Genomic DNA, 24,328 nt, shown 5'->3' with positions numbered 1-24,328 from the left:
CACCCGGAGCTCTCTTGGGACACTGGAGAGGTGAAACGTTGGGGTGATAACTGCTTTCCACATTGCTTCCCTGACAGACCTCAACCCCATGCACGTCCAGTAAGTGTTAAACTTCACAGCAAAACCATTGAAAGTCCTAAAGAAACTGTCTCTGTACAAATCCCTCAGGAGTACTCAGATTACAAAGATGTCTTCTGTCCCAAGAGAGCTTCACGGTTACCACCTCACCGGCCTTGGGACTGCGCGATTGACCTCCTTCCGGGTGAACCAGTGCCTAAAGGTAAAATCTATTCCCTCACTCTTCCAGAACAAGAAGCCATGAATAAATACATCTCCGAAGCCTTGGAACAAGGGTACATATGTCCATCGACATCCCCTGCTGCTTCTTCATTCTTCTTTGTGACGAAGAAGGATGGAGGTCTCCGCCCCTGTATAGACTATCGCAAACTTAACAACATCACCTGTAAGTTCCGGTATCCCCTTCCTCTCGTCCCATCAGCACTAGAACAGCTCCGTGGAGCAAGTATCTTCACAAAACTAGACTTACGTAGTGCATACAATTTGATCCGAATAAGAGCTGGAGATGAATGGAAAACTGCTTTTGTGACTACTACTGGCCACTGGGAATATCTCGTAATGCCATATGGTCTAGTCAATGCTCCTTCAGTCTTCCAGGATTTCATGCACACAATATTCAGAGACTTGCTAAATGATTCAGTGATAGTGTACATCGATGATATCCTCATCTACTCTAAAGACTTTGAGACCCATGTGTTACAGGTTCGAGAAGTACTGGAAAGATTAAGAGAACACTCACTCTTTGCCAAAGCAGAAAAATGCGAATTCCACAAATCTGAGATCAAGTTCCTTGGATACGATGTCTCCAACCACGGAGTGAGTATGGACGAGAGGAAGGTGGCAACAATCAAGACCTGGCCGAAACCCTCCACAGTCAAAGAGCTACAAAAATTTCTAGGATTTGCCAACTTCTACAGAAGGTTCATTCAGAATTACAGCGTGATTGTGGCTCCACTCACATCTGCTTTAAAGGGTGCTTCCAAACAGTTGAAATGGAGCGAAGAGGCTGAACAAGCATTCACTCAACTCAAATCCGCTTTCTGTCAAGCTCCCATACTTGTTCACCCAGACCCCAACAAACTATTCACCGTGGAGGTAGATGCATCTTCTACAGGGGTAGGAGCCGTCCTTTCCCAGCGGCAGGGGACCCCAGCTCGTCTCCATCCTTGTGCCTACTATTCTCACAAGTTCAACCCGGCGGAGAAAAATTACAATATCGGCGACCGTGAACTACTGGCCATCAAACTGGCCAGAATGGCGACATTGGCTCGAGGGTTCTCGCCACCCCTTTACAGTATTAACGGATCACAAAAACCTCCAGTACCTCTGAGAAGCAAAAAGACTGAACCCTCGACAAGCCAGGTGGGCCCTTTTCTTTACACGTTTCAATTTCACCATCTCATACCGTCCAGGGTCAAAAAACTGTAAAGCTGACGCACTGTCCAGAATTTTCTCACCAGAAGAAGATACCTCACCGCCTGAAACCATCCTTCCTGAGAAAATCTTTGTTTGCCCTATTGAGTGGCACGAAGACGACATCATCCCTGACACTGCCACCACTCCGCCGGGTTGCCCAGCAGGATTGACGTATGTACCCTTACAACACCGCACACCTCTCATCACCAAGGCCCACACCTCTCTGGGTACTGGTCATCCCGGCACACAGCAAACCCTCTCGCTGCTAAAACATCGCTTCTGGTGGCCCAACATGGCCGAAGACATCAGAAGGTTCGTGAGGGGGTGCAAGGACTGTGCCATGGCTAAAACACCCAAAGATCTTCCTCATGGTAAATTACGACCTCTTCCTGTTCCACAACGACCATGGTCACATCTTGGAGTGGACTTTGCTACAGACCTCCCTGCATCACAAGGTAACACTTGCATTTTAGTTATAGTAGATCGATTTTCCAAAATGCTGAGACTGATACCTTTGAAAGGTTTACCCACAGCTATGGAAACTGCGGAATGTCTTTTCCAACACGTCTTCAGATACTTTGGCATCCCAGAGAATATAGTTTCGGACAGAGGAACACAATTTACCACCAGAGTATGGAAAGCTTTCTTCAAACTCCTTGATGTGACTGTGAGTTTATCATCTGGGTATCATCCTCAAACAAACGGACAAACAGAACGCAAAATCCAAGAGGTTTGTCGCTTCCTCCGAACCTTCTGCCACAGCCACCAGAACTCTTGGAGCCAGTTTCTACCATGGGCCGAGTACGCACAGAATTCCTTACGACAACTCACCACAGGTCTCACCCTTTCCAGTGCGTACTCGGTTACCAACCCCCCATGTTTCCATGGACCGAAGAACCATGTGAAGTCCCTTCCATCCAGCACTGGTTCCAAGAGAGCGAGAGGGTCTGGGACTCAGCACACCATCATCTCCAAGCAGCCATCCGACGCCATCAACAACAGGCTGATGCCAGGCGAGCCCCAACGCCCAATTTCAAGGTTGGGGACAAGGTTTGGCTCTCCACACGATACATCCGTCTCCGTTTACCTTGTATAAAGCTGAGTCCCAAATACACTGGACCATTTAAAATCATCAAGGAGGTCAATCCGGTAGCCTTTCAATTACGTCTCCCACCCCAATACAGGATTCACCCAGTCTTCCACACATCCCAGTTAAAACCTTATTACTCACCTGTCTCTTCTGTTCCCCCCACAGGACCTGGTGAAGAGGCCCCCCTCTGGATGAGGACAATAACATCTACACGGTCAAAGAAATCCTGGACTCCAGACATCGAGGTGGGCGACTAGAATACCTTGTAGATTGGGAGGGATTTGGACCTGAAGAACGAGCCTGGGTACCTCGAGATGACATCTTGGATCCCGAACTTCTACGAGAGTTTCACCACACTCATCCAAATAAACCTGCTCCGAGGCCCAGAGGTCGCCCCCCTCGACGTCAGCGGAACCCACGGTCCTCAGGAGCGGACCATTGGGGGGTTGGGGGGTACTGTCACGGATCCGCCAGGTCCTACCACACACATTCCTCATTTCCCAAGATCACATTCACCTGAATTCTGATTTACCACACCTGGCACTCCCAATCAAGACAGCACCATAAATATCAGACACTCTCACTCAGCCACCGTCCGGTCTCGTCTCTACTGGCATACTCCAATGCTTGCGACTTCTCCTGACCCATATCTATTTCTGTTTACACAGAACCGCTTGACCTTCATCTTCCTCGAGGAATCCACCATTGGCAAACCATCCATTGTGTGCACTGGACTCATATCCGTGATCGACTACCATTCATGTCACCTTCACTCTACTTTAAACATCACTTCAATAAACTTGTCATCTGTATTGCAGTTCTGTCTCCGTAGTCCTCTGTCCCTGACAATATATATATATATATATATATATATATATATATATATATATATATATATATATATATATATATATATATAAAAAAAATCAATGTTGTGAAATATTATTACAATTTCAAATATAGATGCACAACTGAATTTTAATTAAAAAAATATTTTAAATAAATGCTGATCTTTTTATTTACACAATAATTCTGAGAAAATTATCACAGATTACAAAATAATTAAAAGAAGCAGCACAACTGTTAACCATAAATCAGCATTAGAGTGATTTCTGTAGAATCAAATTCAGCTTTATATCACAGAATAAATAATATATATAAATATTATATTTTTAAGTATATTAAAATATAAACTATTTATTTTAATTGTATAATATTTAATGAGCATAAGAAACTTCTTTGAAATAGAAATTACTAATATATGTATATATGTGTGTGTGTGTGTATGTGTGTGTGTGTTTGTGTGTGTGTGTTAATAATATGTTACTAAAAATACATAAATATTAATGTAAAAAGTATGCTAATCTACTTATGTTTTCTTTCAATAATCTATTTTTAAATAAGAATTAATATATTAATTACATTTAACTGTATTTTTAAATACATTTTTAGATTTAAAAAAAAATCTAATTTCCTCAGTGATTTACTGAAAATCCTGCTAGGCAGGAAATATTACATTACTTTTCCCACTCATACTTCAGACGGGAATCCCTTGGCTTGACTTGCTGTGACTGAATGGATAGATTAGCCACAGAATATCCAGGGAGCTTCCTGCCAAGATGAAAGAAACTCCACCATCCACTCTCACATTCTCATCAATCTAGAGGACATAAAGCCCACAGTCCTGGAGCAGTGATATAATGAATCAAATACATGACAAAGCATTGCTGCAATTAAATATGCTCATTAGATAAGAACAACCTAATAAAAGCTGCTGTTATGCAATAAGGAATGAGAGTGACAGATAACAATTATACTTATATAGAAATGAATTATTGTAGCATAGCAATAGTTTTTCTTAGGGTCTTCAATGTGTTCTGAGTGTTTGTAGCATGTTTCTAAGCAGTTGCTTAGTGGTGGCTTCTATAGCCTCCTGTGTGTCCGTGTCCACAGGACAAATGCTGCTGAGCATCAATGTTTAAAGCCGTGTTACAATTCACAGTGCCCCTACGCAGTTTCACAGCTCCCTACAAACTCAGCATGGGGTGTCTGTAGAAGTTCACTTCCCTTGATAATATTTGTTCCTTTGGAATGCCCTAATACATCATCAAACTTGAATCACACAGATTCTAGGTCTCCAATATGTAAATGATTGTAAAATGCTTAATACTTAAAAGCCTGATAAATAACAGCTGCAATGTATAATTTGAAAATAAGTGTGATATGGTTCATTTAAAATATGCATGTGTCTGCTTGCCATACTGTACAGTATGTAGTACACTTTATACTTTCCCACAACTGCCTAGCAACACTTCTACGGTGAATTAAACTTATACTATACATTTGACTCGATATCGAAGTACAAATGTTCCATATGCCATGTGGCTGTGCTTTACATTGCATTCCCTACAATTTGGAGTCTCACTTATTTGCATATTCAAATATTATGAAGTCCACTTTAGGGCTCTACCATAAAAAATATGGTTGGACATTTTTTCAAAATACCCGTAGGAGTTTTCAGCAGTAATACCAAGGACTGTTTTTAGGCGTAGATGTCTGTTAAATAGGCGTCTTGTCTGCTAAGTTCGGTACTTTGAGTTCAGTTTCATTAGATGTGTTTATGCTGCCTTCATGTGCAATCAGACATTTCTGAAGCTGTAATTACGAGTTTGTCTAGTGCTTTGTTGTCGGAATGAAAAGGAATCGTTGGAGGACGTCTTACTCATGAGTTCATTCTTGCCCACTTACTGTGGAAATCCTATAATTAAAGTCGAAATGTAAAGGAAATACTTTGTCAATATCCACTGGCTAAATATCAATATTTTTAATAAAATACCAATATTTTAACCAAAATGTAATATCCTATTAATTGGCATCCATTCATCTTGCTGACAATGCTGGAATTGTGAAAATGCATCTTTTTTAGATTTAAGCACGCACAGTAAAGCAAATTTTAAGTTTTTGGTTAAAAGGGTGGACAATGTTTCAAATGTATCTAATGCAGATGCAGCCAAAGTTTGTTTCATAGATGTAAATAAGCTGTTAATATCCAATTTCTGATTTCTGACATTCTGATTTGCTAATTGATTAGTCCAACCTGTTCCTTGCTTTCAGCATCAGAAAATATGGTGATAAGAAATACAAGTATTTGATGCAGGACGTATATTGAAATTAGAGTAAATGAATTACACGTTTGTAAAATAACTATACACAGTCATTTAAGTTAGGGTGCCTAAATGGCGCTGTGTAACTTGGCTAAGCAAACCATCCTAATTAGGGTTTCCCATCGTCCCATGCTATTATCTTTTTGACTGATGCACATTTATTGTCTTATTGCACAAACTGTGCAGTGGTGATTATTTCAGTATGTTCTTTATGTTCTATTAAGATCTATTATTGATGGAAAGGATGTGAGTCATGAATGCAGTTATGTGACATCAAAGCAGCAATCTGGCTTATCACTCACTCTTTCACACATACACACACACACACATGTTGGTATATGTGGTTTATGGGGACTCTCCATAGGCGTAATGGGTTTTATTCTTTACAAACTGTATTTTCTATTGCCCTATACCCCAACCCTACACCTAAACCTAACCCTCACAGGAAACTTTGAGCATTTTTGGATTTTCAAAATAACTAATTCTGTATGGTTTATAAGCGTTTTGAATTACGGGGACACTAAAAATGTCCTCATAAACCACCTCCTCATTGTAATACCTGTGTCATACCTATGTCATTATACAAATTTGTGTCCTCATTAACCACATAAACAAGCTCTCTCACACACACACACACACACACACACACAAGCTGCATCAGCCAAGCCAATATTAAATGTAAAGGAAGTAATTTTTTGATGATGCAATAGCCTACTTCTAACCCAGCTTAATTTGAACAACTATATGTACGCCATTCATAGGTTGGAAACCAGTTTTAAAATAATGTTGTTGTTTTTTTTTTTTTCAGTTGGAATCGCTTTGGGAATTATTTGTTTCCAACACTACATCATGACCTATTTGTATGTATTTTATGAATTCGTATGACCTCCGTCGTTTTGTATTTCTTTGAGGGGTAGTTTTAGGGTTGATGTTAGGTGTGGTCCTTTGTATGAATTTTCTATGAATTTGCCACCTCATGAAATACGTATGTTTTTTTTTTTTTACAAATCTTACTAATTTGGATGATTTGTGAAATTGCTGTGAAGACTGGCTTGTATAAACTCACAATTGCTTTCACGAACTCACAAAGTCCAATTCTGCTTAAAAAAGGATTGACTACTTTCTTACAATTGAGAATTTATGTGTCACAATTCTAATTTTATACATTAACTTGTAATTGCATGTTTTTATAATCACAAGATATAACTTTGCTTTAAAGCAAAGAATGGTGAATTTATATTTCACAATTTTGATGTGTTATCAGAATTGCACATTTATATCTCACAATTTCTAAATGTACACATTAACTAGTAATTGCGTGTTAATCAGAATCACAATATATAAACACTCACAATTTTGAGAAAAAGTCAGAGTTGCACGTTTATATCTCACAATTTGACCTTTATGACATGCAATTGTGACTTTATATCTTGAAATTCTGTGAAAAAAAGTTGCAATTGCCTTTTTTTATTACTATTCAGTGATGGAAACAAACTTTTATATGAACCTTCTATAAGGAATAAGTTCCTTATGAATGGGGAAACCTGAAATCCTTAAAAGCTGTTCACCAAACTTACGATTCAATTTCATCCTTGAAATCACCAATGAAATCTGACAACTGTCTAAAAAAATGTTGTTTCTTATGCTCAAACAGCATAGAAAAGCTTATTTTTCAGGCTAGACCATCCAACTAGCCCCCACATATGCAGTCCTAAGTGTGAGTTTCTCACATTACCTGCAGTGATGCAATGTCTTTGCCAATTAGCAATTAAAAAACTTTTTTCAGAAGGCGGGACTTGCACTTTTTCCCATTCATAAGTAATAGAAGTGCACCATCTTTGTGTTTTTGAAGTCTTTGACCATGCTCTGTAGGATGTTGGCCCTCCAGGAGCCAATTTGGACACCAATGACATGAGCTACAAAAAAATCAGCCACTGTGGTTTGTTTTCACCTATAAATATAGGGTAAAATGGGCATTTGGTACTGTCACAGTGTCTGGTTTGTGTTCCCTGGGTAACCACTAGATGTCCTCCTTCCCCAAGGTGTCTGTCACTTCCTGAATCACATTTCCCATGATCTCTATCTTCGCATTGTACTCAGCTGTGACTAATCTTTAATCATTGTACTCAGCCAATTCCCCATTAGTGTTTGTCATCTCACTGTGTATGTATACCCTGTCTTGTATGATATTCACGTCCGTTTCATAGTCTTGTTCTTGCCTTGGTTTTGTCTCCTGCATGGACTGTTTATGATTTGGATTACCCCTAATAAATGACATACCCGCATTTGGTCATGTTCACGTCACGTCTGCTGATCCAGAGACTGTTCATATCACTTCTGCTGAGCCAGCGCCACAGCCCAAGAAGGCCACCAGCCCAGCACCTCAGCACAAGGTGGTCACCAGCATAGCGTCACGACGCAAGATGGACGCCAGCCCAGCACCACAGCATAGGATGGCCGCTAGCCCAGCGCCACAGCACAAGATGGCCGCTAGCCCAGAGCCACGGCCCAAGATGGCTGCCGGTCCAGAGTCATGGCACAAGATGGCTGCTTGCCCAGCACCTCTGCACAGGATGACAGCCACAGCTGACCTTCCAGAGTTGAGTCAGGTTCCAGTTGACCCTTCAGAGTCGAGTCAGGTTCCAGTTGACCCTCCAGAGTCGAGTCAGGTGCTTGTGGACCCTCCAGAGTCAGGGTTAGTCACCATTGACCTTCCAGAGTCAGGGCTAGTCACATTCCAGAGTCAGGGCTAGTCACCGTTGACCTTCCAGAGTCAGGGCTAGTCACCATGGACCTTCCAGAGTCATGTCAAGTCACTGGTGATCTTCAAGGACAGAGTAAAGTCACTGGTGATCTTCGGGGACAGAGTCAAGTCACTGGTAATCTTCAAGGACAGAGTAAAGTCACTGGTGATCTTCAGGGACAGAGTCAAGTCACTGGTGATCTTCAAGGACAGAGTAAAGTCACTGGTGATCTTCAAGGACAGAGTAAAGTCACTGGTGATCTTCAGGGACAGAGTAAAGTCACTGGTGATCTTCAGGGACAGAGTCAAGTCACTGGTGATCTTCGGGGACAGAGTCAAGTCACTGGTGATCTTCAAGGACAGAGTAAAGTCACTGGTGATCTTCAAGGACAGAGTCAAGTCACTGGTGATCTTCGGGGACAGAGTCAAGTCACTGGTGATCTTCAAGGACAGAGTAAAGTCACTGGTGATCTTCGGGGACAGAGTCAAGTCACTGGTGATCTTCGGGGACAGAGTCAAGTCACTGGTGATCTTCAAGGACAGAGTAAAGTCACTGGTGATCTTCAGGGACAGAGTCAAGTCACTGGTGATCTTCAAGGACAGAGTAAAGTCACTGGTGATCTTCGGGGACAGAGTCAAGTCACTGGTGATCTTCGGGGACAGAGTCAAGTCACTGGTGATCTTCAAGGACAGAGTAAAGTCACTGGTGATCTTCGGGGACAGAGTCAAGTCACTGGTGATCTTCGGGGACAGAGTCAAGTCACTGGTGATCTTCAAGGACAGAGTAAAGTCACTGGTGATCTTCGGGGACAGAGTCAAGTCACTGGTGATCTTCAAGGACAGAGTAAAGTCACTGGTGATCTTCAGGGACAGAGTCAAGTCACTGGTGATCTTCAGGGACAGAGTCAAGTCACTGGTGATCTTCAAGGACAGAGTAAAGTCACTGGTGATCTTCAGGGACAGAGTCAAGTCACTGGTGATCTTCAGGGACAGAGTCAAGTCACTGGTGATCTTCAAGGACAGAGTAAAGTCACTGGTGATCTTCAGGGACAGAGTCAAGTCACTGGTGATCTTCAAGGACAGAGTCAAGTCACCGGGGTTCTTCATGGGAGAAGGCAAGTCACCATTGATCTTCATGAACAAATGCAAGTCACCAATGATCTTCATGAACAAGGGAAAGTCACCATTGATCTTCATGAACAAATGCTAGTCACCAATGTTCTCCATGAACAAATGCAAGTCACCAATGATCTTAATGAGCAGAGTCAGGCCATCAATGATCTTCAGGAGCAGAGTCAAGTCAGCATTGATCTTCTGGAATCCAGTCTAAACACCATGGGATTACCAGAGACTCTCCATGTCTCTGCTGAACTACTGGAGCCTCTCCTCGACTCGGCTGGATTACCAGAGTCTATCCACGCCTCTGTGGAACTTCCAGAGCCTCATCATGTCTCGGCTGATCTACCAGCATCTTTCCTCGCCTCTGCGGAACTTCCAGAGCCTCGTCACGTCTCAGTCGAACTCTCTGAGAGCCCGACTGATCCTGTCGTGGCTACGGAGGCTACCCTTAACTTGTTCATGTTCTTTGTTTCAGACTTGCCCAACCAGACTTGCTCTCCTGCCAGTCCGATCCCACTGTGGTGGTCTTCTGCTCCGCCCTGGGGGGCTTCCATCCCGACCACACGGTTGTGGTGGTCTTCTGCTCCGCCCTGGGGGGCTTCTGTCCTGACCACATGGTTGTGGGCCTGGCCCTCCGTCCCTCCGCCCTGATCCTCCGCCGGTCCACCTCCCTCCTGTTCTCCCTGTTTTGTGTTGCACTTCTGGTCTCTGTTCCCGCCTTACATGTTCCTCTTGTCTCTGGTTTCCCCATATTTTATTTATTTTATTTTTTACCTGGACCTCCGTCCCTCCCCCTGAGCCTCCACCTGTTCACCTCCCTCCTGGTGTTGTTTTGTCAGTCATGTCTTGGAGCGTCTGATAGCCGCTCCGTAGTGAGGGGGTATTGTCACATGTCTGGTTTGTGTTCCCTGGGTAACCACTAGATGTCCTCCTTCCCCACGGTGTCTGTCACTTCCTGAACCACATTTCCCATGATCTCTATCTTCGCATTGCACTCAGCTGTCACTAATCATTAATCATTGCACTCAGTCAATTCCCCATTAGCGTTTGTCATCTCCCTGTGTATTTATATCCTGTCTGTCTTAGTATGTGGCACGGAGTCCTTGTATGATATTCACGTCCATTTCATAGTCCTGTTATTGCCTTGTGTTTTTGTCTTTGGTTTTGACCCCTGCATGGACTGTTTACGATTTGGATTACCCCTAATAAATGACATACCCGCATTTGGATCTCTCTCCGTATTTTCCTGTATCCCGGTCGTGACAGGTACAAGGAGCGAAAAGAACGGCTTGGTCTACTTAATGGTTTCATCAATGGTTTCAGAGCCATCATTTCTTTCATATTTATTTTTACAGCTACAGTTTTAATAAGCAACCTTTGAGCTATGTTAACTGGCCCAGATGCTGGTCATTCATATATCTCAGTCAGACATCCTAACCTCTGTCTGATACCAAGGATGCCATGCTACTATTTCTTATTCTCTCTCTCTCTCTCTCTCTCTCTCTTACACACACACATACACACACACATACACACACACACACACACACACACACACACACTGTGTGAAGGCCTCAGGTGCCAGTCTCAATCTTTTTGTGTATTTGTGTGGGTGTATGAATGAGACACTATTGCACCAAAGATAATTTTAGAAACAAACCTGTATGTGGTCCTTACACAACAAATCAAGTAGATGATGATAAAGAACTTACAAACAAGACCAGAAACTCTCTACATGCCAGCTCTTGGATGTCATGATGCAAAAGGGAATCTACGGAAGATAAACAGCTCCATCTACCCATATCCAAACATTACCTCTGCAAACTCTCTATAGCTCACGCTCCAGCCTCTGTGGCTCTTGGTGTACTGCAGAAGGATATATCAACTTTCAATCTCAGCCATGTGCACCATCAAATATTCATGCCTGTGCTGCGTTGAGATGCCAAATACACATTTTACTGAGGATTATTTGTTGTGTGTTCTCAGGAATGTATTACAAGCTTTTGATCACCGAACCACTGGAGGGAAAGCAGCAGGATTGGCAAATGACTAAGCAGCACGTCTACAAACTCTGGGAAAGCACATTATGAACTAAAATAAGGTTGTTTAAAGCCTCTCATGATGTAGTCACACCTGCTGGCTAAATGAATGGTTTAAGCATGGTTCCTAACAGTTGTTTTCAAAGAGGTATTCATTTGTGAACTTCCACTCATATCTGCCTCTTACCTCACATTGAATTAATAAGGTAAATATACTTATGATTAAATTCGGATAAGACAGAGATACAGAATCGTGTAGACTACAGTTTGCAACTAAACGGATGTACTGTTACTTCCTCTTCAGTCAAAAATCTGGGTGTTATATTAGACAGCAACTTGTCTTTTGAAAACCATATTTCCTATGTTACAAAAACAGCATTCTTCCATCTTAGAAACATTGCCGGATACATACCTGAGAAGAGATGATGCCAACCCCCTCAGAAGACCTCAGATGATGCTAACCCCGAAACAACATACAGAACTAACAAATATTGCTACTTACTATGCAATTACATAATTATTGCTGTTAATAGTGTTCATTGTCTGGTTGACTACATCTTGCATTAATTTTTCAAAAAATTCCTATCATATTCACATAAACTGACAGTCACCACTACTACTAAATATTGTGGAAACCTAATTTTCTAAAGTTGCTTTGCAATGATTTGTATCATAAAAAGCACTATATACAAATACATTTGAATTTAAAAAAACTTGAATAGTGTCATGCTGTTTAAACCATTAGTACAATGCTTAATCATGGTAGTAAATGCATTTACTAATTTATAAACACATCATAGATTTTACTGAGCTTATTGTTGTCTTTTTGGAATGTTATAGTTTATGATGTTTTAAAGATTGTTATTACAGTTTGCTCTACGTTTCATCTAAAGCTCATGGAATAGAGATACTAATGCATTTAACACGACTACCATCATAAACATTTTCTAAAATGATGGTTTAAATGTTCTATGTAAACTTAGCAGAAATACACATTTTTGCCTTGGTTTTTCCAACCAACATAAAAAAATGGCATAAAAACAATAAGAATAGTGCATTTCTGGCACCTAAATATTGGGTTGTTTTTGGCACTTAGAAAATTTTTCTTCAAGCTGCATGTCATTTTTTTTTTTTTTTTTTGTGACATTATAGGTGCTTTATTTCATGTTCTGCCACTGTACAGAATTCATTTCTAAATTATCAAAATATTATTATAACATATCAAAGATATATTAAGAGTCATACGGGTTTGGAAATACATCAAGATTAATAAAAATGACTTGATAAATTATCCTTTTAAGAACTGATCCACTTGTAAAACACATCTTGGACAACACAACTTTCATTCATGTCTGAAAAGAAATTAACTTGATCTATAACTGAGATGTTTTAGTGAGCACTTGATTAAATTAAAGGTGCATCTCTTTGTTTGCAACTAACATGCTATCTACACTGTTTACAAAGAATATAAAATTTTAAATATGCCTTTTTTTACTGTATTATAGCAATTGTATTATGTAAATGTAAAAAAATGTAATGTTGAAAAACATTCACATGATAAGACTTTAATGGACTTGGTTTAATTAAATATTATATTAACATGAACACACACATACAGTGCATATGAACACACACATATATAAAGTATATTTGTTGATCAAGTAGAAACCAAACAAACATAAAAAAAAGAAGAAATACAGAAAGGAGAGTTTGAGAGATTCACAATGCATTACGTTATATAAGAGCCAAAAGTTTTCACCCCTCTGATGCAACTGGCAAAGTAAAAATCAGTGCCACTAATATTTCTTCTTAATTGAGAATAGTAAGGAATGGGAGCCGAAAGAGACATCAGCCAAGAGCAGGTGTTCGTTCTGATGATTTATTCATGATCCAATTATGAGCTTCAACCAACATTCTGTCACAAGTGCAGTGACATTTCGACTACTATTAATTGCTTTATACAGTCAGTTTGGTTATCATGCATCGCTGAATATCATTCAAAGATGCTCCATTTAAATGGAAAGCAGATGGAAAATCTGACTAGTGACTGGGGCCATAACTGTGTCTTATCCTTAATAGTCAAATGGACACTGGCCATTGAGGAAATGTCAGGTTTTTATCGCTCGGAGGGGGAACCACTGATTTAAAGATGACTTCTTTCTGAAAGCATGACATGTGTTGCAAATGCCACAGAGGCTTAAAATCTTATTTTAGCTTGTCAGAGTATAAAGAAGTATAACTGGTGATAAGGTGTTTGCTATTTTAAAGTTAATCAATACTAGCTTAGTTGTTTGCCAGTGTTTGATTTTGGTGTGCAGGTTTGTTTCAACCTTTTTATTGCTTCATTTTTTTTATAGACGTTTTGTTGTCGTGGCACAAAAAAACTGATCTGATAAAAGGCCTGATTTGCACTGAAGAAGACTGCTGTGTCACACCTGGTTAGCACAAGGAATAAAGCCGAAAAATCACATTAGCTGTCTGGCTTAACCAGCAACAACCTGCTGTTTCATTAGCAGAAGGCCACATTTATTATCTTAGTTTTGCTGGTGAACAGCAGGACTATACTGCGTTGTCCTGTTAGATTAGCAGATATTGTAGCTAAGGAGGCAGGTGGGTGGTACAAGGCAGAGGAGACCTTGTTTTACTAAGAAAAGCCAATGTAAGCACACATTAGTTTTGAGCACAAACCTCACTCTTCACCACAGAAGCAAACTCTAAAAATCCTAAAAACAACAACTGAATCCTTTCTAAATGGTGGCATAATGGCACATTAAGCAGTCACACAATTCCCCTGCTCATATCACTCAAAAACACATAGAATAACCCTTAACTGTCTACTTTTATTCATGCCCTTTAGGCTATTGCAAAGCATGCTGGGTACTGAAAACCTCTTGAAAACACAATGTTACAAATATGTTATTATTCATCCATGAATTCTTTACAGTTGCACAGTTGGAGTTGAAATGAGTAATATGTCAATTAAAAAAAATCCATAATAAACAAATAAATAAATGCTGTGGTAAATGAAGACTATTTTTAGAAATAACATCACTTTCATAACAATGAAGCACACCTCCTCCCCAAACTTTTGGATGGTCCATTGCAATTAGACAATTTTATTAAAGTAGGCTTTTTTTTTTTTTTTTTTTTTTTTTTTTTTTTACAAATTCCTTTTAATAGATTTTCATGACTATAATGCAGTGTTTTTGTTACTGCATCCTTTTTTAGTCATAGTTATATAAATTAAAGGAGGTACACAACAATATACTAATGTACTATACTAATGTATATCTAATAAATCACTTTCACAATCACAGTGACCTCTGATGAAATATTTAAGTAAAGTCATTATGTTTAATAGCCATTATATAATATTAATGACATCTCTGCACTTAGACTATTATATACATAATATATATATAATAAAAATGTAATTAAATTATATAGCATTTAAATTAATATTATCATTTAAATTAAATTAATAATAAACATTTTAATGGGGAATGTACTTTATTGTTATGAAACAATGAAAATAGGCTTAGGCTATTTTATTTTGTGTTGAATAAACCAGCATGTGCCTGGCAGAAGTACCTGTTGAAGTAATGTTTAATTCTCAAAGGGATGATTAAAGACTACATTTCTAATCGTTAAAGTTATTATGATTATCTGCTTGAGCATCATCACAGCTTCTTTGCAACAGCGTGGAGAATCTATCCGCCCACATCCTCTGATTCGTAACGCGCAGCTTTGACTTGATCCCCATTCAATACATTATCCAGACATTATACTCCCAGCTGTCAGCATGTGAGGACTAATAAAGCCATTATCAGCAGCAGAAGCAGCAGCACAGCAGCCAGAACTTTAAAAAGACAATATAAGGATCTCACAATAATGAATGCACACCGCGCGCACTCTCCTGGCACAATACAACAGCGGGGCTCCTGGAGGTGTTGTACATGAGACGGTAAACAAACAAGCCAAACCAAAAACCATTATTATTCCATCGGTATGCCCATAGACACCTCAAGCAGTTCACTTATTTAAGTATCACCCCTCCTCTGTGTTTGGCACCCGAGCATTGCCCAGGTCTCTGCAGCAATAGCGTTTCAAACGCAATGTCTGTAACTGTTAGATCAAAACGCCCACTTTTAAAACCCGTTGAAGTTCGGAATGAATCATTGACTCGTTTGTTAGATCCTTTCTTGTAAGATATAATTGAGAATAGTTCATTTAGAAGCGAGGCGAATATAACAATAGTGCGGCTTACCTTTCCCACACGTCCTGCGGTGTTTGTCCGGTAGGATGCTTCTGTCTGTCTGCATCAGCACCAGCGCGCGCACGCGGGGAGCGCCCGTCCGCCCAGGGACCGTGTGGAAAGAGACACGCCTTCAACAAACACGAAAATTAAAAAGTTTTGACTTTGTGTTTCTGTGAATCGCAGACTCTTGCTTCTTTGGCACGAACCACGTCTTAAAATGCAAATATTAAGTCTTAAGGCATGGTTTTAAAATGTATCAAACGCTGCATAAATAATTAAATAAACCTATGTGCTTAAAAGCGTTGATTTGCACTGCCATCTGTCGGTGAACATTGTAAGTGCACATTTTGTGTAGAAAACAGTGTTATTCAGCGGCATAGATATATAAAATATCGATATAACTCACATAGTAATACAGACTAATGAATAAACACCTAAACATATCCATATAACGAGTGTAGCTATATATGACTGTTTTTCCAGTGGAGCTGGATGCTGTATCCACACCAACAGGCGGTGCTAAACTACTGAGAGACACCGCGAACAGATGCCCTCAGTATTACCAAATTATAACTGATTAGCTTTTTCTGAATGAATTATAGGCTAATTTCCCATCAGCGTGAGCGAGGGATGCGCTCCTGAGCGGATCAAGCGGCTCTGGTCTTGCCTCCGTCAGGTAATAACCATCAATAACCCTGAAAATCATCATCAAGCTACTGTTTCTAACAGATACGATGCTTCAGGCCTTGCTGTTCCTTAATCTGTTTATCACGAACCCTATCTGTAATATATACGTTCGTATAGGATAGGATATACCTATTTAGTTAATGCTTCCATATGGTTCATCACATCTTCTCTCACTCCATTGTCTGAAAACAATTAATTCTGGCTAATAAACACTGTATAGGCCTATATATTTAAATCCTAAAGGATGTCAATTCTGTTCTACGTAAGGTGTCTGTATAATCATCTGCTATTTAGGGTTATGGAAGCTATCCGTTTCTTGGTGATATGTTTTATACAAAATGATGAATGCATTTATTTATTCATTTTTATATTAAAAATACTATGTCCAGTCACACTTTAATGTGTAGAGACGTTTAAGAGACACATTTAATTTATTCCTGAATACAAAGTGTAAACACTGTGGTTCCAGCATTGCTTATTTTCTGTTTAGTCCTACCAAAGACTATAGATTAGAATAACATAGACTGAACCAATGGCGTGAGTTGGGGGCGGGGCTATCTGTTTTACTGACCAATGGAAGAGTTTTGGGGAAACGTATGAACTAGGTTACACTAAACCTATCTGAAATTTCGTTTGGTTCAGATTTACTGGAACAAAAATTTCACACCTCGCCAATATTTATTTACCAACCAAATTTCCACCAAGGAAGCCATCTTTCTTGATACTTTTTGGCCGAGAAAACATCTTTATTGACAGCCAAGTTAAATTTTTTACAGCATCATAAAGTATAAAGTAAAATTACAGCATGTCAGTAACATATAACTTTCTTTCATCATATTAGTGTTCATTTTCATAGGGATGAATTGCTTCAAAGGCCATCATGAAATGTATGATTTTATCATCTTCAGCTGAATGAATTTTCTCAAATAAGAGATTCTTTTATTAATCTAACACAGGCATGTTGTTCAGGATGGTAAAACTCAGACTACTCAACACGATTGCACCTGCATACTTCTTCACAGCAACCGTGGTCACATTCACCCTCCACCTCCTCCTCTTCATGCCCACTGTTTTCCAAAGTCCAGATTTGGCACTAAATCCCACCATGCTGGTCCACATCGCTGTCTTTCTCTTCCTCATGGGGAACGCTCTGGGTAATTACACGATGACTATATGGTACCCATCTGAGAGTGCCAACGAGACAGCAATTCCAGTCTGTTCCCCCGACTGCCCGGACCGAATTGATGCCCACTACCTCCTGAATGGACGCCACTTCTGTAAAGTGTGTAAGAAAGTGATTCTAAAACGGGACCACCACTGCTTTTTCACAGGAAACTGTATTGGGAATAGGAACATGCGCTACTTTATTATGTTCAGCATCTATACGTCCTGCTGTTGTCTGTATTCGTTGGTAATCGGGGTGGCGTATCTTACCATGGAATACTCCATATCCTTTGAGAACCCACTGACGTTCCTCACGCTCCTACCGCTCTCAACAGGTTACTTCTTCCTCGGTAGGTTTCATTTTGTCTGCTTGAGGCTTTCCTAGTTCAAATATCCCTGAGAAGAAATTTTTTTCTGTTCTCCCCTCAGGTTTTATTTCAGGTCTCCAGTTCTTTCTGGTTATAATGCTGTACGTCTGGCTGGGTATCGGACTGGTTAGCGCCGGATTCTGCTGTCAGCAGCTTCTTCTAGTAGCCCGAGGGCAGACCTGGTGCGAGCTGCAGAAAGGGCAGCTGTCAGACAGTCGTGGGACCTGGCGTGTCAACCTGACTGATGTTTTCGGTTCCCGGTGGGCTCTGGGCCTTTTCCTGCCAGTTCAGACTGTGGAGACCGTACCTGGGAACTGGCAGGTCTACCATGATCACAAACATGACTGAAAGGCCAAGAATTTGCCATATCAGTGTGTTCATCATGATTTGACCCTTGTCGACCGGTTATTAAATGTGAGAAGGGCTTCAGTGCAACTGATCTACCTTTTCAGTGGATTTCTGTCAACGCTGCGCAAATTAGGAGAGCGTTATGTCACAAAGAGGTTGTAACACCCATATCTATGTCTATCAGCACTGTGTTGAAACTCAATTTCAGCCCTAGTTCAGGCCAGCAGTGATTAGCAGCGGTAACATCAGAGAAGGAGGCCGGGATTAAAGGTTGGATGTGCATTTACAAAACAACGCACACTAAGTAATCAGCACACTATTACACAACACAACTGGCCTGCTAAAATATGGGTGACATTTAGTTTGAATTGAATTGAAATAAATTGAATTTTCAATTTCTGAAAAGCACATACATATTAACTTAATAACATCATTTTTCTAAAAATGTGTGATATTTAATATCACTAAAAAGTTATTGATCATAACAAATGTATTTAAATAGTATAATCAATTCTAATTACTCATTACTTTATTAGTTATAAAAACAGTTATACTACTTGATTGCAGGATAATTTTCTGTTACTCACAGTTAATGGCAGATATTGTGTGGTTTTGTCATTAAGGCCTGCAGAAAGAATTCAAATGTATTTCCCATTGAGGACAGATTAATTAAAACATGTTGATTTATAGCACGATTAAACCAAGCAGTAAATTTGTGCTCATTTTTTTCTTTGCGATCTGTCCAACATGGACAAAGTAATTAGTAATAATGGAGGGTCACTGTTCTGTAACTGAAACCCTCTTATAAAACAGCAATCCCCTATTAAGTTTCATGGCAGCATTTTAATTTTTATAAGTGCACGCTTACAATTGCTCTGCTCTCATTCCTGTTTGATATTTTGAAACATGGTCCTCAACATCCTTTGGCTTGCAGTTGAAATGAGCTTCATATCTTATCAAAATATCATTCACGTCCATCTTGACCGGATCAGATGTCTTGGATTAAATGCAGGTTAGTTGTTCAGAAACTGGAGTTTATTATGCTATCACAGCTTAGATGATATTTTCATATAATCATTTTCTACCATCTTTTTAGTCTTATACTGTTGTGGATTAATATTATCTTTCTGTATTTGATGCATGAAAAATATGGCATGCAATGATGATGAATATTTTTCTGTGATTTATTTATTTGTAACGGATTAGGTTACCACCAATATCGTTATATAAAACGGCGTTAACCAACCAATTTTTCAAACTTAAAATAACTAATAATCAGGGCATAGCTTTAATATATATTTTAAATGCCTTTATTTTTGAAGGCACATAAAAAGTCAAACGACACCTACAGAATACAAAACTGCACTTGGCTAAAACCAAACAAGACTATTGCATAGATTTCTACAGCAAAAATGTCTCATTTAGGATCGGGTTCTGATAAAGCAACACAATGGGTTTATAATTTTGGAAAGCAAATACAAATGCAATACAGAAAACGACAATATAAAAAAAAATGCTATCACATTCATTCAGTGCATTCATTACTTCACTAAACCTGCTGACCTCTATCATCAAAGCTTATTAGTACGTGCTTTTCAAACACAATGAACCATCTGTATGCAAGCAGTATGACAGATTGCAATAGAAAAATAAAATAAAATGTACATTGCCAATTCGGCTCATTCACATCCAAACCTACTGACAATCACAACCTCAATTATGAATGTACACTCACTTAATAATACAACAAGGCATTACAAATAACAACCACATCTGAAGTGCTTCTTCAAAAACATTCTCACCAGCACAAATGGTTATTAGTACCCTTACTCTTAACATCCATTGGTCTTTCTCATGGAAAACAACAAGAATATTTACTTGGCGATGCATTTGTGACCCTGGACCACAAAACCAGTCTTAAATCACTGAGGTATATTTGTAGCAATAGCCAAAAATACATTGTATGGGTCTAATTATTATTATTTTATACCAAAAGCCAAAAATCATTAGGATATTGAGTAAAGATCATGTTCAATGAAGATATTTTGTAAATTTCCTACTGTAAATACATTAAAACTTAAATTTTTGATTAGTAATATGCATTGCTAAGAACTTAATTGGGACAACTTCAAAAGGCGATTTTGTTGTTATTTATTAATTTTCTTTTTGCAGATTCCAGATTTTCTAAAAGTTGTATCTCGGTTAAATATTGTCTGAGCCCAACAAACCATACATCAATGAAAAGTGTATTCAGCTTTCATTATGTATAAATCTCAATTTTGAAAAATTGACCCTTTTGACTTAAAAGTTTTGTAGTCCAGGGTCACATTTGAGAACACATTACTCACATACAAACAATATTATTATAAACACATTTTTACAAATTAGATGATACTGAATTTCACATTTTCATCTGAATAAAAAAAATATATATATATATTATTACAGTGCACTTATAAGTTATAAGTACTCATATCGTTATCATTTGTTAAAGGCATTTTTTAAGTTACAGTGATTAGAAAATAACTTTTCCATTTAGTTCGATTCGGAGCAAAATATTTTTGCATTCCAGTTCTGGTTTTCCAAGGCCTTCTTTCCAAATAGTAACCAATTAGATTGAAATACCAAAACGGTTAATAGCGTTCTTTTCAAATTGAGTTTGCTAATAAACTCTGAATCACTGTATCACTTTATTTAGAAAAAAGGTGCAACTATTACCTAAACACTATACTTTTGAAACAAGGATAAAGATGACTTACGTTGGATAGATAACAGTTGGAGTGATAACCACTGAACACTCAAATCTTTCATGTTTCCTACTGATATTATGACAAGATGCTGAAAATTTGCTAAGCACCTGATTAGAAAAGTGGTGGTTGGAGAAAAGGTGGCTATTCCAGAAAACCGCAGAATACAACAGCTGAAATAATCAAATCCGAACCTGCTACTACACCATACAACCCTTACGCCCTTACAGAGTCCACAGGTGTCGATCTACTCGCTGTTTCCAGAGTTCTGGAGGATAAGCTGCAATCTCGTCCAGACTTTGGGATCTCCACTACATATGGCCTCCAAGAAGAGGTCAGTCTGAGCTTGCAGACTCTGAAGCTGGGCCTGGGAACGTTTATTTTGTCGAATAAGTTCCTTCGTGCGCAGTGTGATGCCCAGCAGGCCGGACCGATTCAAAATGTTATAGGTGTTGCAGAAGCGTTCGCGTTTGCTGGAGCTTGGAGAGAGGGCCTCTGGGATATTCTCCATATCACTGCTCTGGGTGACTGAAGCTTTGGGACTCTTCCGAGAGACCGAAGTGAGGAAGGAGTCAGTGCAAAGTGAGAATGGTGAAGTGGTAGTGTGGGGCTCCTGAAGGTCAGAAAGCTTGGATGAAGGGTTTTCCACAGCCACATCTTCAACAGCGTGACCAGTTTCTCCTAAAGAAGCAATGCTGGGGTCTACATCGTAATCTTTAAAAGTCTCGCACTCATCCGGTTTCAAAGTGGAAGTGTGGAAAGGTTTTTCATCATAACGGCGTCGCTGATGTCTTCCAGCATGACTGTGGTTTGACCTCTTATTGATCACACTGGGACCCTCATCGACTGTAGACCCTTGTGCAGGATGTGGGGACATTTTTGGAAAGGTGTTTTGCATGGGAACATGCTTTCTGGAAGGTTTCTGCTCTTCAGAGCTTTGGTCGGTACGGTCACCAGCGGACATGACCGGCTGGAGGAAAAGCAGCTGGGACCGAGGACCCACATCTAGTGAAGGGTTTAAGCTCCAAGATTTTGATGCAAGGGCCACGGAGTTACGCTGAAACAAGAATCATCAATGAACATTGTTGTAAAACAGACACGTACTCTTTAGTTCTCTTTTTAAAACAGAAACTTTTTTTTTCAAAACCACACAAGTATATTTTTATATTCTGCATGATTTGATTTTTCCTTTTCTTTATTGCAGATACCCTTATGTCATTGACCCAGCTGCAATATTTATAAAACAATATTTATAGTAATCGACTCATTCAGTTGGATTCAGTTTTCCAACGCTTTCGCTTGCTAGCTCTAATAAGCAGCAGCAGCAGGCATGAAATATGCAAGTGCAATGATATCACATCTTGTGTCTGTGAAAAACAGCTGTACACACAAGAGGCAATAAGAGCGTGAGCGAAGTCTGTCTCCTATTGCATATCATAGAAACATTTCATTATTCACACCGATAATTAAATTAGGTTCGGTGAAGAAACGTGTTGTGAAATATCTACTCTTATATCAATATCCCAACTAAAAGGGTAGGGAAAACCTACTTTAAAGGGTCATTCAAATGCTTTTTGTTATGAATAAATCACTGTCTTTGATATAGATTTAATGAAAATTAAGATTTAATACATATAGTATTATAAACACATTTTATGTCTACTTTGAGTAAGGTACATAAAAACATCAGTTTAAATCATTTACTAACATCTTATTCAGCTTATTGTTAGCTGATATTTTGAGAGTCAAAGATGGCGTGCAGAAAACACCGTAACTGTAATAACAAATTTAGTAAATATAACTTTGATACCAAAACACTACCGTAACCGCAACAAACCGATACGCGTCATGAGCTAAAGCTTGTCCAGAAAAGGAACAAGAAGAGACAAGGAGACTTACAGAAATGTGTCATACCTGCTTGAGAACAAGGTTGTTCATTATGATCATGGGAGAGACGCCTGGATGTGAGCCAGGAATGAAAGACACCGGAGGAGCTGTCGGCATGCTTTGTGATGCAGTACCCCTTGGTCCCATGTCTTCATATTCTGTCTGGTCCAAGGCACTAAAATATCCAGAACTTGCATCTACAGTGAGAAAATATTGTATTATTGTAAGGGTAAAACCCATTAATTATGTGCCGTTATTTACCTATAACAAAGTAATTATAGACAATATTGTATAAATATAATCAGTGATGGGGGATTAGTAATAATCATACCACGACATTTGAGAAAGAAAAGTACTGTCAGCATATTTTGCTTAAGACCATAATACTTGCACAGAAAAAAAAACAAGGGCTGTGAAACCTGAATCTCTGTCGATCTCACTGGAGGATTTGCGTTTGTTGCCCATGTTGGATCTTCTCTGGTGGTCCTGATTGTTGGATCTCAGTCCATCGGTTCAGCCCTGACCCAGGCAATGACTGAGAGCAGGACAGAGGCATGGGTTTAATAAATGAAAGTCAAAAACCTAAATGATTATCTAGTGTAACATGATAACATTTATGGACACTCACTTTTAGACCAAATGTAGGGTTTCATTAAAAAAAAAAACCTTCATCATGAATTAGCAAATATTGCTATTTACTATGCAAAGTTTCTCGTAGTAAATAAACAGCCCATGAATGAATCATAAGCAGAGACTCGGAGAGTGCCATGAAAACAAGTAAACAAGTCCACAAATATAATTGCTGGACCCTCATTCAGAACAAAAACAAAAACCTCTTAAAATACATCTTGACCGTCACAGTGGCAGCTTGTTTTAGATCTTGTATTGAATTGTTAATAGACACATACTGAACGGAGTCTGGAAATCTTGAACCCGCTGCTGCAGATACACGGTGCCAGACACGAGACTCTCCCATAAACACACACTACAGCACTAAACGCACGTTTTTCCTTACTTACCGAGAACAATTCTGCTTCTTCTCAAATCCTTTTCTTGTTAAGGCTTGTGTCTGAAACGACGGTTGACGAAAGAAAACTAAGCTTATATTTCTGTTGTTGTGCAAACTAGATCGCCCAGAGAGCAACGTGAGTTTACAAACGGCTCCGCCCTTCTCGACGGGCTTAAATGGCTGTTACCAGGGAAACCGCCGAATCGTCACT

At 39.4% G+C, this 24,328-nt stretch overlaps 3 protein-coding genes across 3 annotated transcripts in view; 1 reads left to right on the top strand and 2 right to left on the bottom strand.

Annotated features, from left to right (window-relative positions):
- tmem63c (transmembrane protein 63C) overlaps positions 1 to 16,002 on the bottom strand; it is a 60,703-nt gene extending 44,701 nt beyond the window's left edge. The window contains exon 1 of the mRNA XM_052581297.1: positions 15,917 to 16,002. The gene's annotated coding sequence lies outside the window, so the exon portion shown is untranslated. The remainder of the gene's footprint in view (positions 1 to 15,916) is intronic.
- Positions 16,003 to 16,423: 421 nt separating this feature from the next.
- LOC127976693 (palmitoyltransferase ZDHHC22-like) lies at positions 16,424 to 19,174 on the top strand. Its single transcript, XM_052581296.1, has 3 exons — positions 16,424 to 16,583; positions 17,551 to 18,108; positions 18,188 to 19,174. The coding sequence occupies exons 2-3, from the start codon at positions 17,553 to 17,555 to the stop codon at positions 18,472 to 18,474; spliced, it is 843 nt and encodes a 280-aa protein (XP_052437256.1). The 5' UTR covers positions 16,424 to 16,583; positions 17,551 to 17,552; the 3' UTR covers positions 18,475 to 19,174.
- Positions 19,175 to 19,761: 587 nt separating this feature from the next.
- LOC127976692 (CLOCK-interacting pacemaker) lies at positions 19,762 to 24,280 on the bottom strand. Its single transcript, XM_052581295.1, has 4 exons — positions 24,128 to 24,280; positions 23,528 to 23,643; positions 23,136 to 23,305; positions 19,762 to 22,278 (listed from the first exon to the last, which is right to left on the bottom strand). Exons 2-4 carry the CDS (start codon positions 23,571 to 23,573, stop codon positions 21,469 to 21,471), a joined length of 1,026 nt encoding a protein of 341 aa, XP_052437255.1. The 5' UTR covers positions 23,574 to 23,643; positions 24,128 to 24,280; the 3' UTR covers positions 19,762 to 21,468.
- Positions 24,281 to 24,328: the final 48 nt, after the last annotated feature.

The sequence above is a fragment of the Carassius gibelio genome, chromosome B17 (assembly GCF_023724105.1).
Source record: "Carassius gibelio isolate Cgi1373 ecotype wild population from Czech Republic chromosome B17, carGib1.2-hapl.c, whole genome shotgun sequence".
In the NCBI taxonomy this organism is placed as follows: domain Eukaryota; kingdom Metazoa; phylum Chordata; class Actinopteri; order Cypriniformes; family Cyprinidae; genus Carassius; species Carassius gibelio.
The sequence above is the reverse complement of the archived record's forward strand: the minus strand, read 5'-3'. Positions and strand labels throughout refer to the sequence as shown.